At 32.7% G+C, this 15162-nt stretch overlaps 1 protein-coding gene across 4 annotated transcripts in view; it reads right to left on the reverse strand.

The window, feature by feature from the left end:
* Nucleotides 1–15162, reverse strand: part of LOC117206467 — a 101342-nt gene that overhangs the window by 52053 nt on the left and 34127 nt on the right. For all 4 annotated transcript variants that reach the window (XM_033445818.1, XM_033445820.1, XM_033445819.1 and 1 more), the window contains exon 9: nt 1699–2120. In XM_033445818.1, the coding sequence (XP_033301709.1) occupies nt 1699–2120 (422 nt within the window). The remainder of the gene's footprint in view (nt 1–1698; nt 2121–15162) is intronic.

Raw genomic sequence — 15162 nt, forward strand, 5'->3', positions numbered from 1 at the left:
ATTTAATTGGCGCATTGCTGTATATTAGTGTAAATACCAGACCCGATATAAGTTATAGTGTGAATTATCTGAGTAGATTTCAAGATTGTTGTAACGAGACACATTTTAAATATGCCTTGCGAATATTGAAATATTTGTACCGGACTAGAGATTTAGGGCTACATTATAAAAGAAATGAAAAATGCGAAACGATAGATTGTTATGTGGACGCTGATTGGGCAGGAGATCATATAGATAGGAAATCGACTTCTGGGTATGTAATTAGATTGTATGGAAATGTAATTGGATGGAAGTCTAAAAAACAAAGGTGTGTGACAAAAGCCTCGACGTATGCAGAGTATGTAGCTCTATCGGAATCGGTGAGCGAAGTAATGACTATCAGAGAACTAATGAAAATCTTCGATGTAAATGTAGACGATAACCCTGTAAAAATCTATGAGGATAACTCTGGAGTAATGAGTATAGCAAAATACGGAACTTTTACAAAAACTTCTAAACACATCGAAGTTCATTACCACTACGTTCACGAGTACGTAAAGGAAAATAAGATAAACATAATAAAAGTAAGTACAGAAGAAAACACTGCGGATATTTTTACGAAGGCACTGTGTAGAGAGAAATTTGAAAGGTTTAGGTCATGGATGAATGTAAAATAAGAGAAATGTAAAGAAAGCGATAAATGTTAAATATTTTGTTAATTCGACAAGTATGTAAATAAAATTAAGTGTACAGTATAAATGTAAGGAGGCGTGTTAGGGAAGTGATACATTTACACTGTACATGAGAGTGTGTGTGTAAGGGTTAGAGGGCGTCAAGGACTCAGTGGAGACAAAAGACTGTTGCCAGATGTTAGAAGAATCTAGGCTAGTCGGTTGGCAACCAGCGTGCGTGCAAGACGTCCTTAGAGAGGAATATAGGTGTATAACTATTATATGGAAATATAGTAAATAATTTGTATTCCCAAATCCTCGAATTTCCTTAACAAGAAATTAAAAAAAATTACAATATATTCTTCTCATCAGTCCTCTCGAATACAACAAATTTCATTTGCAACATTTCCTTATAAAGTCATAGATAACGAGTCATTTCAAGTGGTAATTTTTACTGACTCGTCATGTATATATTTTTGGTTTCTATTTTATTATAAATTTCTCACATCATTCACGTTGTAAGTATGTGTATATCTTGTAACCAAGCTATGGATGTTTATGCAGATTGATGTTTTTATGAGTATAACTGAGGAAAGCTAAGCAAAATGCAACGTAAACAAGGATTTATTTCTTCTGTCAGATATTATAACGAGTACTATATTTTTGGTATATTTTATATTTTTGCATGTTGATGCATCATATGCATTTTTGTATTTTTACATTCTTCATAAATGTATAAACATGTGCAGCCTGTTTATAAGGAATATGTGAGACGAGTGATATAACATTTATAATAAGATAATTAGAAAATAAAATTAGCGAAACTTATTCTGTAAAACATGAAATAAAGTAAAATTAGAGTTTTCCGATAAAAACAACGAGTAGGTGACCACCAGTATATCTATATATACAGTCCTCCTATACATCTCACGATATTTTCCTAGTTTATACTTTATCCCTCTCTGACTCAATCTTCGATAAAAATCTCACATGTAATCGAAAAACTCTTATCTCCCCACCTGAATTCGACTTTTACAAAACGATCTACCTGACAAGCAGTGGAACCACGTCCAGGACAACAGCTCCAGTCCTGGCTGGTGCTAGTTTCTGCGCCCACGTTGCTCGTGCCGATAGTGACAGGTACACCGGCTGGCAGAGGCAAGGATCCACTCTCAAAGTAATCCCAATCGCAGTCCTCCAAAGATTGCGTGTGGCTGCCAGCACGTGGCAGCCCGTTCAAAAACGAGGAACTCGAGCAACTGCTGTCAGCGTCGTCCTCTTCACGACCAGAAGACGAATCCGAACTGATGAATACCAATCGTCTGTAGTCGACCAATGGCTGATCCTGTGGCTGACTTCCGGTTGGACTGTGCTGTCTTCCGTCACGCCCGATCACGTGTAGCGTTTGGAAGCTCTGAAGTTCCTCCGCGCAGCAGGTCCTCGCGTGCGATCGTCCCCTTCGTCGAGAACCTTTTGAAAATACACGATGGTTTGCGTATCATTAGTTTACTCGTTGTTCGATAAGTTCCAGATCAAAGAAAAAAATGCTCCGATATCGTGACTTATCACTGGTATTAGCAATAATTATCGCTATTGATTGAAATGTTATCGCGTAGTGCACACTGTTATAGATCAACCGGTTGCAAAGAATAGAGCTATTGAATACCTGGAATAGAAATCTATGAAAATTTGTCTTTTTAACTGGGATCTTTAAGCAGAATATCGCTATCCTTTCGATAGGAAGAAAGTAAACGAGCATTTTCTGTAAATGATGGATACAAGTATTTACATGTGTGTGATTATTTCATAGACAAGTGGAAATAAAGATTCATAGGAGAAATATGTAATGTCTTTGAAAATATATAATATTCGATGCAAAGTATTTTTAATTATTCCGCAAGCAGTTTGTTTTTCCTTTAGTTTGAATTAAATTTTTGCTTTTACTTTCTTTTAAATTAAAACTTGATTTAACATTTTGTGCAGTTTGAATTCGCATATCGTGATTTATCACGAATCTTCTTTAAGATTATCCATTAACATACTTAATGAATTAAATTAAAAGTATGTTTTTGAACAGAATGTTAATCGTTTTTATCGTACTTACTTTTTCAGAACTCACATGCAAATTTGTCATTTTTTGAAATAATAATGCGTTAACACATAAATTTATTTAAAACATTGCTAAAATTGTGTGCACGTATAAATATAATTATTTTATGTTGATTAAACTCTGAATACTTTTGAATACTTTGAATACTTTTTTACACATTTTATTACGGGACAATGTTACGATTGAATAAATACTTCTATACTTCCAGAAAAAATGTATATCCTATTTATGTACTTAATAAATCGAATTAATATAGCGAAAGACATCTTTGTAAAAGACTTATTTGTAATCTACTTGTGACTAGGACATCGATTGCTTAGTGGAAATAATTAATTTATTAAAATCGAGTTAGTCCATTTGATTCTTTACCATAAGGTGTATCGACAAATGAGGGTCCTAAATAGATATTTCATGCAGGTAACGAACGAATTACTCTTAGCCGCTAATGAGCCGCAGGCGGTATGGTAGCATGACTCAGAGGTTGTGCTATTGGCAATTATATATGTGACGAAATAAACAATGATTAAAACGAAAGGTTCAGCCATTTATTGGAAATCATTTTACTTTCCCCTCATTACTATATTGTTTATAGCATAATAGTATATAGTATAACGTAAGTTTTTAATGAAGGAAAGGTAAAATGATTTCGAGTAGATGGGTGAACCTTCTTTTTAATCTCTATTCGTTTCGTCACATGTGTAATAGCCAATAGCATAACCTCTGAATCATATTCTCATGTTTACAACACGATCGTTGACTAGTATTTATTTTTTACTTGACGCATGATTTTTCCATAACAAACGAATTGTACGAAAACAATTCTGGTACGTTCAAAATATGTGAATTGAAATATGGTTTGTAAGATCGATGAATTTGTTCCTTCATGCTCTGAAAGGATATCAAACAAAAGATATATGGTTCTATGAAAAAAAAAAAAAAAAATAATCTTGAAAGGTATAACGACGTTGATAAAACGAATTAGCCTATAATACGCGTGCCACAGAACCGAACAATTTATCCCTGTACCGTTTTTTCACATTATTAATCATTATCGAGATATAGCTTTGTAAGAGATACTCTGAGATAAGAAACTCTGTATACAGGGTGGTTGGTAACTGGTGGTACAAGCGGAAAGGGGGTGATTCTACACCAAAAAAAAGTCGAAAATATAGAATAAAAATTTTTTTTTAATTTTTCCATCGAGACAACGATCTACAGTGAGATCCGTTATAACGAGACGTGATAAAGTGCACGCGTACCGAGCGGAAATTCAAAGTCGATTTTCTCGAAAGCGTAGCCTCAAACGAAAAATTGTTATTCTATATTTTCGACTTCTTTTTTCGCGTAGAATCACCCCCTTTCCGTTTGTATCACCAGTTACCAACTACCCTGTATATTCTACTTTTAATTATACTAGAAATATAATTATTTGCTGTTTATTAAAAATTATTTTCATTATTATAAACATATTGTATTTTTTGCTTATTAAATGTTTCTTTTAACAAAACAGACTAAATACTTTACAGTATAATCTTAATTTTTGTTCTCAATGTTCCCTTATAATTTGTTCCTTGATAGTTAACTAATACATAGTAAAGTGTAACATGGGTTGTAACTCAGGAACAAGAAGTGATCGGCTTTTCGGTAAAGTTCCTGTATTCCTCCAGATCGAGAAGTTGGACTCGTATTGTTACATATTTCTAAAGTACCGTTTGGATATATCAAATTTGTGTAAATTCTAGAGGACACGCTGTTTATTACTCTCCTAATATTTTAAAATTCCCAGTCAAAAATATTCTTCCTTCGCGATTGCGCTACAAGTTTACCGACGAAGACCTCATACTGTTTTGTATGTTCCGAACGGAACAATAATAAATATAATATGTTTGATACACAATTATTCCAACTACATATCGCGTTTATTAAGTGTCACTTAATATAGTGAATTGCAAAAATACTAAAACATGATAGGAGACTGAATGAAATAAATTCGTTTAACCGAATACGTTTTCTTGTTCCCTTTCACTGAAGATAGCTCCTTCTCGATTCTGTCGTTTATGCTCATGGAATAATGTTTATAAAAATCACAATACCAATTAAAGATCTATGTTTATCTGGTTGTAAAAGTTATTTTTATTGAGATAATTATCTTGTTCCATACCAAGGAAAGCAAGTTATTAACGAATGAACCGAAGAAGAACTAAAATATAGGATCTGTTTCCTTGAATTATAAAATAGATTCACTTCATGTCCAAAAATTTAAATCAAACGTTATAACTGCAAATTTTTTTAAACACATCGATCTGTTCTAAGAGCGATAAAACTATAATTATAAAACCTATAATTATAAAACCTATAATAATTATAAACAGTTACCTAATTTAAAAGAAATTTTAGAAACTAATCTCCGAGTTTTAATAAAAAGATAAATTTCCTTTTAATACAAAATAACAAGAACTAAAAACTAGTTGCACTTACATCAAGATAGACAAATTTCTAAGTTTTTAACATTGTATCTCAGAGAATGAAATCTCGTAATTTTCCAGAAACTCACTAAATCCATATTTGTTTAAATTTCTTAGACCACGATCCTCTATATCGATCGTCGCGATTGCAACTTCGCACAATCCACGTAACACTAGGATAGACATAACCGGTGCATGTATGTGTTTTTATTTTACTTCTTGATTTCTCACAATAGATAAAGACGACACCGTGGAGGTGGTGATTGACGCGACGAGAGACAACAAGAAGAACTGAACATTGTTGTACACTGCTGACACATTCAGTGTCCGCTTTTTACGCACTGATGAATTACCTGGTCAATGGCACGAATTAATATTTGTCCACGTGCATATGATTCTCCACGTCCTGTGACCATGTTCAGATTCCAACATGAATGCTTGCGTTCAGATCCGCGTACATGAGACACCAGAACATGGAAACAATTACGAGGAAATAAAGGAACAATAAGGAGCAAAGAAGAAAGGAAGGGGCAAGCGTCGTAAATGAATTATGAATGGATATGGATGTGAGAATGAAAAGCAGATCATTCGAACCTCTAATGGTAGTTAACAACGAAGAAAAACGCATTGGACTTGCTGACACTTGTTGAGAAACTCGCGAGTACGACATTTCTCATTGGTGGAAATGTAAATGACCGTCTAAGGTATTCCTGCGAATCGTGTGCTAAATTTAGCGCTACATCTTGTTGCTATATCGTTGGCAATTTATGAATGATCGAAAATATGTAATTTTAGTTGTTTTAATAATGGACGAAGTAAAAGATATCTTGGAATGAATCTTTATATGATTTGAACGAAGACTTATTATTTTGAATTTCGGAGTGATGGACGAATTAATAGAAAAATGTAAGCAAAATGCAATTAGAAGGCGCTCGGTAAGACTGATATTTTTTCTCATCGGTAGCAATAATACACTGAAAATAGCCTACTTTTGTGGAATAAAGAATAACTTGCTATGTTACCTCTCCCCACGTGCGTTTATATGTTACAATTAATTCCCTCTATCTCCGCATTCCATCTTTTTCCGCTCCGAATTTTGCTAGGTCGTTAAAAATCTTCCAAGATAGAACGCGTTACACTAAAATTGTCGACAATTCTCCGTCGTATTCATTATTTGCTTAATCTCATGCACCGTGATCATACGAATTCTAAATAGTATCGCATAAGATTACATGTATACTAATTGAGTCTTTTTTATTGCATCAACTCGGTGAATGTTATCCTACCACTGAGAACATTACCTTAACCCTCGATGATATATTGCTGCATAGTAGGTAAACCACAAGAGTTTAATTGCAGTAAAAGAAAATGTAGAAAATTGCTATTGCCCCCGCGTAACGCGATTTGGAAAATAACAATGAGAGTGAAATGGTTAAGGAAATAAAGCGAAAGAAATATTTGAACACGCAAATATGAACGGATTCGTATAAAGCGGGATATAATTATCTTTGACTTTACAGATTACACAGGACCCCACTATACTTAATTTTAACGTGAGTTTTATATTCTGTGTTTTACGCGACGAAAATTATGTAAATGAAATTTATTGCGCAGATATAAAATACGAATTAGAATTACTCTAAAAGATATACAATGCTATACCTAATTATATCATTATTGTATTAACCTTACTACGATCTTTGAATTATCCCCTGTGTACTGCTCTCATTTGAATATATAGAAAGATTTTTAAAGGCAATTTTTATGCTTAAAATTGAAAAGAAAAATCACACACATCAGTTTTGATCTTTTTATAGTTTTCGTAAACTAAAGTAATTTATTAAGAATAGAGAAACAATATTGGATAAAAAAATAATCCAAACAACGCCATAGGATGAAGTTACAAAAATTAAATATTACACTAGTCCAATATATTATCCTATTTGAAATCGAAATTAAAAATATCTCAAAATTTCCTAATCCAAACTTAAATGTAACCCGAGCTATCGAGACTATCAAGGGCGCGATAATATCAGTTAACAATTAAGAACGTTCAAGGACTCGCAACTTTTAATTTGACGCATCCAAAACGGAAAGTAAGTAGTCCTGAACAAAAGAAGCTTTAAAGAAACGCGACGCTATAAAAATCCTTTCGTTCGAGGCTATCAAATTTAACTCCGCGTAAATCCAATCTATACACGGTGTCGAAAAATTACAAAAAATCTTCAAGAGTGGCCAAACTAACAGTAAATATTAATCACGTATTACATGTAAGTACCGATGCTGGTCGTACCAGGCAAGATCGTGTGGAACCACGAGTATCACTCTGTTTACAATTCCCTGGGCGTTAATTCTCGTTGTCAGGGGCTTCTTCGACCGCTGGTTTCCCTTGCAACGATCGGTGGTGATCCGGCGTTGCGCACCTGTGGCACACACTAATCAAGTTCACGAACTTTTGTCACAGAACTGTTTGGAAAGTTCGCGAGGACCGATGGCAACGTACCACGATAGAAACCATTACGGACTCTCGGGTTTTCGTCATCGTTTCGAGGCAAACGATACACTGTCAAAGAAAGCACTAGCGATTCGCGTGGGCTACCGCCGCTAAACTGAGAGCGTTTGTACCGTGAGCCGTGAGGCACACCTGAATCCCACAGCATCGGTCACTACCTTACTACGGCACCGAACAATCTCTATAGTGGCGTCGTTATAGTGTATATTATATGTACACCGGGTGGTGCGTAGCGAATATAGCTGGAACAACATTCGCTCGACCGTGGCATCCGCGTCCGTGAAGAGCGACGATAATAATGCCCCACAGTTGACAGCCGCGATTAATACGCCGCTGCTTTTATCTCATTTACCTTGACCAACACCGAATAACTAACTAAACCGAGGAAAAGAAAAAAAAAAGCAGCTTTAGAGTTGGAGTTTAGTTTGAGCAATCGCGATTGATATCGATGGTATATGATTGACTAGTATTTTTTGACTGTCTCATTGCAAGAGCTTGTAAAAATGTACGAGAAGGAAGAAAATTAGGGGATAATGAATTCAATTGCGTCTTCTTAACTTTGATTTCTTATGTAATAGATAATTTAGTACTCAGTCTGAGAATATTTATATATACATTTATGGTAAAATGTAACTTAAGAATGAAAAAAAAAAAACGATTTTAATTTACTACTCAAAAATGCACACAATACGTATAATAGTAGAAATATATGAAACGTCGAAAGTAAAGTACTTGTTATAATATTTAGTAATATTTACCTTTCATTTCTTTAATTATGTTTTCTCAAAAATATGAAATTGTACAAATATCTGCAGTCCAGTAATATTTTACGTTTTCACTTTTGTTAGAAAAATAGAAATCAATAATTGTTCTGATTAGATTGCTTAGTATTGCATTAGTATTGCATTGGCGCAATGATATAGCGCTAGAATATATAGAATATATAGATATATTTAAATATAGCTATACAGATGTATTTTTAAGTTATGCAGCGTCGTAGAAGGTTAATTATATCGCGTCGTTCATTTAATTGAAATCAAGATTATAAATTATCAATCTTGTTTAAAAGGTAAAAAAGTTTTGACAGCAATTCCAATTCCAATTTTTTATGTAATATTTGATTCAGGTGTAAATATGCATATTTAATTAAGTCTTCTTCAATTTTGGGCAAAAGATGGAATAAGACAACCATATTTCGCAATAGTAAGTCCGCTTGCAATATCTCTAATTTTGATATCCTGTACAATATTTAAAATGTAAATTAATACAGCGACGTTAATTTAATTTAGTAGAAAAACAGTTTAAATATTACACGTCGCATTTTAATTTTCGGCTCAATATCAATTATTGGAAACAATAATGAAAATAACCTTGGCGTTATATAGAAAACAAAATAAAATATTTATTATAGACTACTTAAACGATAACAAATAATTTTGCAAGTGTCATTTTCAATTTTACTTCCTTATTTATCTTTACAATATATTTAAATTCTTATTTATATTATACAGAACGGTATATTTATATTACAGTTTATATTATAGCACGGTTAGATAAAGAAGTACATAAATCCATGTGTAACAATTCGAGAATGTTTAAGACACGGTATAAAAATTTTAGTTTCACTTGTTATCTTTTTCTTTGCCATACGAATAAACACAATAAAAATCTTCCCAATGTAACTTTCAAAATCAAGCAAAATCCTTGAAATTTTGATTTAAATATACTTGCACAGAATAAAAATGTGCAACATGCAATTACAATGCACATGAAATGGAAAGAAAAAGGTAGAAGTTCACGAATTCCTCCAATCTTACATCTCTGCAAAGAAAATCTCAAAAGAAGATCAAACTCCTCGAAATAATAAATTAAACGCAAAATATAATTACACAAGTTACGAAGCAAAAAGAAATAAAACAAGAGACGTAAAAACCTACTAGGAGCGTAAAAGACAAAAATTCTACAAAGGACAGTTTCCGAGATCTTCTGTCTACGCAAAGAAAATCTCTAGAAATTCAAATTTAAGCAGAAAATAAGAACGTATAGCGTATAATTATAATACGTAGAAAATAAAGAGAAAGAATGTAAGAATTTATGAAATACGCAGAAAGCAAACAAAAATGTTAGCAACGACGGCGACTCTACGATGAGTTCGTGACACCTTGTATAAGCGTCGCAGGTGAGCGGACTATAGTGCGATACAGAGAACGTTGTTATACTATTATTTCTATGCTGTTTCCCTCAGCCCCGCTTCGCTTCGTCTCACCTGCTCGCTCGCTTGCTTCTCCCGCGCTCAAAAGCCAGCTCTCCACGTTTCTACGTGTACGTACACACGTATATATATATATTACAAAACAAAAATTTGCGTCTGCCGCACGAAAGGAAACAATCGAGACACCGGGTTTCCTCCTATTCCTTGTAACCGACAGAAGCATTATCCGATGGTGCTGTTAATTAATTAAAAGCGGATTATAAGTGGGCGTACTGTTCTCACGTTTTCAGGCAAAGTCTCTTTTCAGACGAACGTGTTCTATGATAATATTATATTATCAGAATTTTCCTAATTATACGAGTTCCCTTCGATGAAATCGTGGTAAACCGTTTTATAGTCAATGCCGTCGTCTGAACCCTGATGAGACGCTGTTGTGATTTTTCGGAGAATGATGAGAAAAAAGTGCAAGGAATTATAGATACGATAATTGTACGTACAATTATACATAATTATATATATAATTATATAAAATAATTAAACGTAATAATGACATATAATATTAAAATAATAGTTATATTTATAACGGAGAAGTAAGGGTAATGTACATAGGATAATAAAGTAATGGATAATAAACTAATTTTATAGTGTTTTATGTGATGCCATTTTGGTACGGTTCAAGAAGAACTATTGAAATACGAAAATTTATTAGAATATATTAAAATGCAAGCATAATAAATCATTTTATAATCGATATATACATTATTTATTCCTATATATTATAAATAAATCTTACGTACTACTCAGGATTTCATTGAAACACGGAAAAAGAAATTGTAGCGAACTTTTTGATATAATATAACATATATTATATGTATATATTAATATTGCCTGATTTAGCAAATCTTATTCTTTTATGGGAAAAGTACAACTACAGCTTTGTTGACGTCGAATGGATAATGCAAGCATAGAATGATAGTAGTATTACGTATTTCAGATAATTGGACAATACGTATCTTGTATTTTTACGTAAGATATTTCAAAGAAACAGTCAGATATGAATATAGAAAAAATGATCAATAAATGTATTGAAATAAATACCATACAAACATTCTATGGTTTAATAAAGTTAACCTTGTGTTTTGGTACTAGTTTAGAGAAGCTATTGTAACAACGAAATGTAGAGAATCATAATGAATGCCTTGAAATATATTAGATGCAATATGCACAATAAACCATCCTATGATGTGGATTATATCTCATATTATTTTATATAATAATATTATCATATATTTCAAAGAAATGACAAAAGAAAAAATATGGGAGAAATCTGCGATGAATGATACGATAAAATAAGTTCATACGAATCGAATAAATGAACTTACGTTTAATGACATTATTTTTTCTGTGATACCGCTTTGTCATGTTTTCAGGAAAATTCCGTAACAAAGAGGTAGAAAGAGTCGCAACGTACATCTCAAAATATACCTAGTTGTTACAGTGGAAATAGACACAATAACAGTATGCGATTCTACAGCTAAAGACACTATTTCTTATTTTCACAGGAAATTTTCTACAGAGCCATTTGAAAGAAAGAAATCGAAGAAATCAGAGCCAATGACTCGGAATAAATTATAATGAGGCGAAGAAAGAAACGAGGGACGCAATGACACTTTAACTCGTGATATAATCGCTGATCTACTTTTTCTCAATGAAACTGCATAAAATCCTAGAGTCCCAGATTCGTTTCTATTTAGTTTCTTTTTCTCTTTTCGTTTCAAAGAACATCCATTTAAATCGAAAAGAAGATTCCTCTGCGCGATTTTCAAGAAATTCTGTACATTGAACACGCGACTACCTTCGTGGCTAGGCTAGCCTATCCACAGAAAATAGAGAAAAACAGCGATCCCGGCGTAGAAGAGCAAGAAATACATGGACACGAAGACCGTGATTAATAGTTGGCATATTCTTCTCACATCCATGTTTGCAGGATGTTCGTCCCTCCAGATAGGATGGATATCTCACACCGTGAAACGCGTGATTTGCATTCAACTCGGCCGTTTGTTCGTGCTTATATCATGCGAACTCGGGGACGAAAAGCATAGGAACAACGGGACGTGGATTTTGTTTCGAGTACGTTGAATTTTTCTCCATTATCGATCGAAAATTGTAATTAACAGTTAAACTTAAAAATGTTTCTATATGTCTTTTCAGCGTGCGCGTTTGTTATTTTAAACTCTCGTACAGATATAACAATTCTATTTAAAAAAAAAGAGAGAATTAAACATATTTAATATAATTTTATTTCATTCACACAATTAAACCTCAAATTTTCAAATATCTTACGTATTTCGTTTCAGGCAATTTTAATTTCAGAAATCATATTTTATTAAAAAAGACGATATTCTTTTGTTATTGCAATTAAATAAATTTCAATTTAACATCGAAAGATTCTATTGCTCGCTGGACAATTTAGTAAGTGGTCGTTTCGAGCAAGTATCTGTTATTTCAGATCGCGTGTTTATATATGTTACGTATCTTTTGCACGTTCACTGACAGGGACGGCGAATAACATTTTTCTTATCAACAATTTCGTGTTTGAACTCTGATACGGAAACGATACCGCACTGGCTACGCTGATAATACTGTCCTGGCGTTCGCGGGTTTCAGAGAGAACTCCGACTGGTTTCATACGGGCTAGTATGCCAATGGTTTCGATAATCGATAGGCTTATTGAAATACAAAACCGTGGTGGTGTTGCTGGCAGACACGTCGGTAATGTGTGTTTTTAGTTATGTGGAATGGGTATACGGAAAAGATATTTCGAAGTTTGTATACATTTGAATGAATGAAATAAACTTGAAATTAAACTCTAAATTCTTCCCCAAGGTAGCATTCTTATATCTGTACAATATTTTAAAATAATGAACGTACATATTGGGAAGTTTGAAATTTAACTGTTCAGTAAACGAAATTTTTCAAATTTTTTAAGAATATAATTTTTATATTTACATAATGAAGGGACGTGGTTGTTTAAAACTTGGACTGTTAAGCGTTTTATACACGAAACGAAATTTATTCGCGACATAAAGCTCAGATTAAAGAGGAGAAAAAATTTATTAAATTGTTTTAGGGTAGAATTGTTTATGATCTTATATCTGTATAGGAATACTGAGCAATAGATACACATATAAAGTATTAACAACCTTGTAGTTAATGCGACGTTAAATTGCAAGTAAACAAAACTTTTTAAAAGCCATTAGAACTATCACTTCAAAGGCAGATAATATTAAAAAACTAGAATTAAATTTCCAACATAATTTATTCAATTCTTTATTTTCTCTTATGAGCTCCTTTTACAGAAGGCTACTTAATTTTCTTTTTTAGTCAAATTTCTTGCTCATAGAGGAGACCCTATTAACGTCTAAAATGAGCAAAGATAGATTGTAAGTCAATGCAATTGTATAAAGCCGTTAGGAGAATTGACGCGTGTTACTCCACATGGGTCGTAAAGCACAGTTTCGAAGCCACCGAGAGATAATGTTTCTACTTTCGTTAAAATTCCTATCTAAGTATTACACCGATATCTTTCACATGATCGTAATTCGTTAGAAGTATGTTATAATATCACGGATTAGAACATACATTCACAAACATAATCAGTTCTATTTCGACTTACATATTAATGCCGTTGCTTCAAGTACAATGTTGGAACAAAAGGATCAAAGTTTCATTTACATTCATGTTGATCCTGCATGTATCATACTTCTTGTACGCTGCATAATAGTACATATATTGTCGTCCATAAATATTTGAATAATTCGATCGACTCGTACTAATATCTGAATTTGATAAAATTATGTAAATTCACGATGCATTAATAATTAAAAATAACACTTATTTCTGTATGGAATTAGTACATTATAAAAAATTACCTATTAAGAGAACTAATGTATTTGTGTATTATTAAAGATCATGCTAAAGGTACTTACATATTATAGGAATATTATTTTCTATTACTATGGTTTATATGTATACATTTTGAATTTTAAATTTACTGTATATACAGGGTGGTTGGTAACTGGTGGTACAAGCGGAAAAGGGGGTGATTCTACACGAAAAAAGAAGTCGAAAATATAGAATAAAAATTGTTCGTTTGAGGCTTTGTTTTCGAGAAAATCGACTTTGAATTTCCGCTCGGTACGCGTGCACTTTATCACGTCTCGTTATAACGGATCTCACTGTAGATCGTTGTCTCGATGGAAAAATTAAAAAAAAAATTTTTATTCTATATTTTCGACTTCTTTTTTCGCATAGAATCATCCCCTTTCCGCTTGTACCACCACTTACCAACCACCCAGTATATTATAAAATTTTACGATATACTATATAATTTACTAAACATTGTTTTTATGGTAGTTTAAAATAGTATTATAAATTGTGATAGGATTTATAGTGAAAACAATTAAATTTGTTATAGATATTGATTTTTACACTGTATCAAATTTTGCGGTATAATATAGAACACATCTTTACTACTACATACAGTACCGTGAATAATTATAAACTCAACCCTATTTTTAGATTTTTCATAATATTAAAACAAAAATTGACAAAATCGTTTATACAATTACATATAATATAAAACAAAATTGAAGATACAACAAACAAAAATTTTCTTCTTTTGGAGTTTAGGAAAAATTAAATTTTCTCTCACAATTGCGTTTCTGACTGTGAACAAGTATAAACTCAATGTTAACGTTGTTACGTTTTCGTCTAACATTTAGCGGATTTTCCTTTATTTTTTATTTCTTCTGTTAATTTGTTAGATATACTGTGCATTATTTCATTTTGTGCAAGTTTCATTTTGAGTATCCGGCCACACGGATTTTATTTTTTTTTAATGATGTTTTCCATAGGTGGCTTCCCCTGATCGTAAACTTTTGTTGCTAAAATTCTCCACAGGTTCTCGGTCGAATTCAGTCTCGATGCTAGCCATGGTAATAATGAAATTTTCAAAATCTTGAAACCACATTTTTCTAGCGGTAACTGTATGAATAAGAGCATTATCTCGCTGAAGAATGCCTTTTTGGTTTCAATTTCTGTTATGACGGGCAATAATCCGTCATGTAATATCTCCTGATTTCCTATAGCATCCAATTTGAGGTGTTTGAGTCTATAATTATTCACAGCACTGTATATTTACTATTTGTCGT

The sequence above is a fragment of the Bombus bifarius genome, unplaced genomic scaffold (assembly GCF_011952205.1).
Source record: "Bombus bifarius isolate JDL3187 unplaced genomic scaffold, Bbif_JDL3187 scf7180000008007, whole genome shotgun sequence".
Classification (NCBI taxonomy): Eukaryota; Metazoa; Arthropoda; class Insecta; order Hymenoptera; family Apidae; genus Bombus; species Bombus bifarius.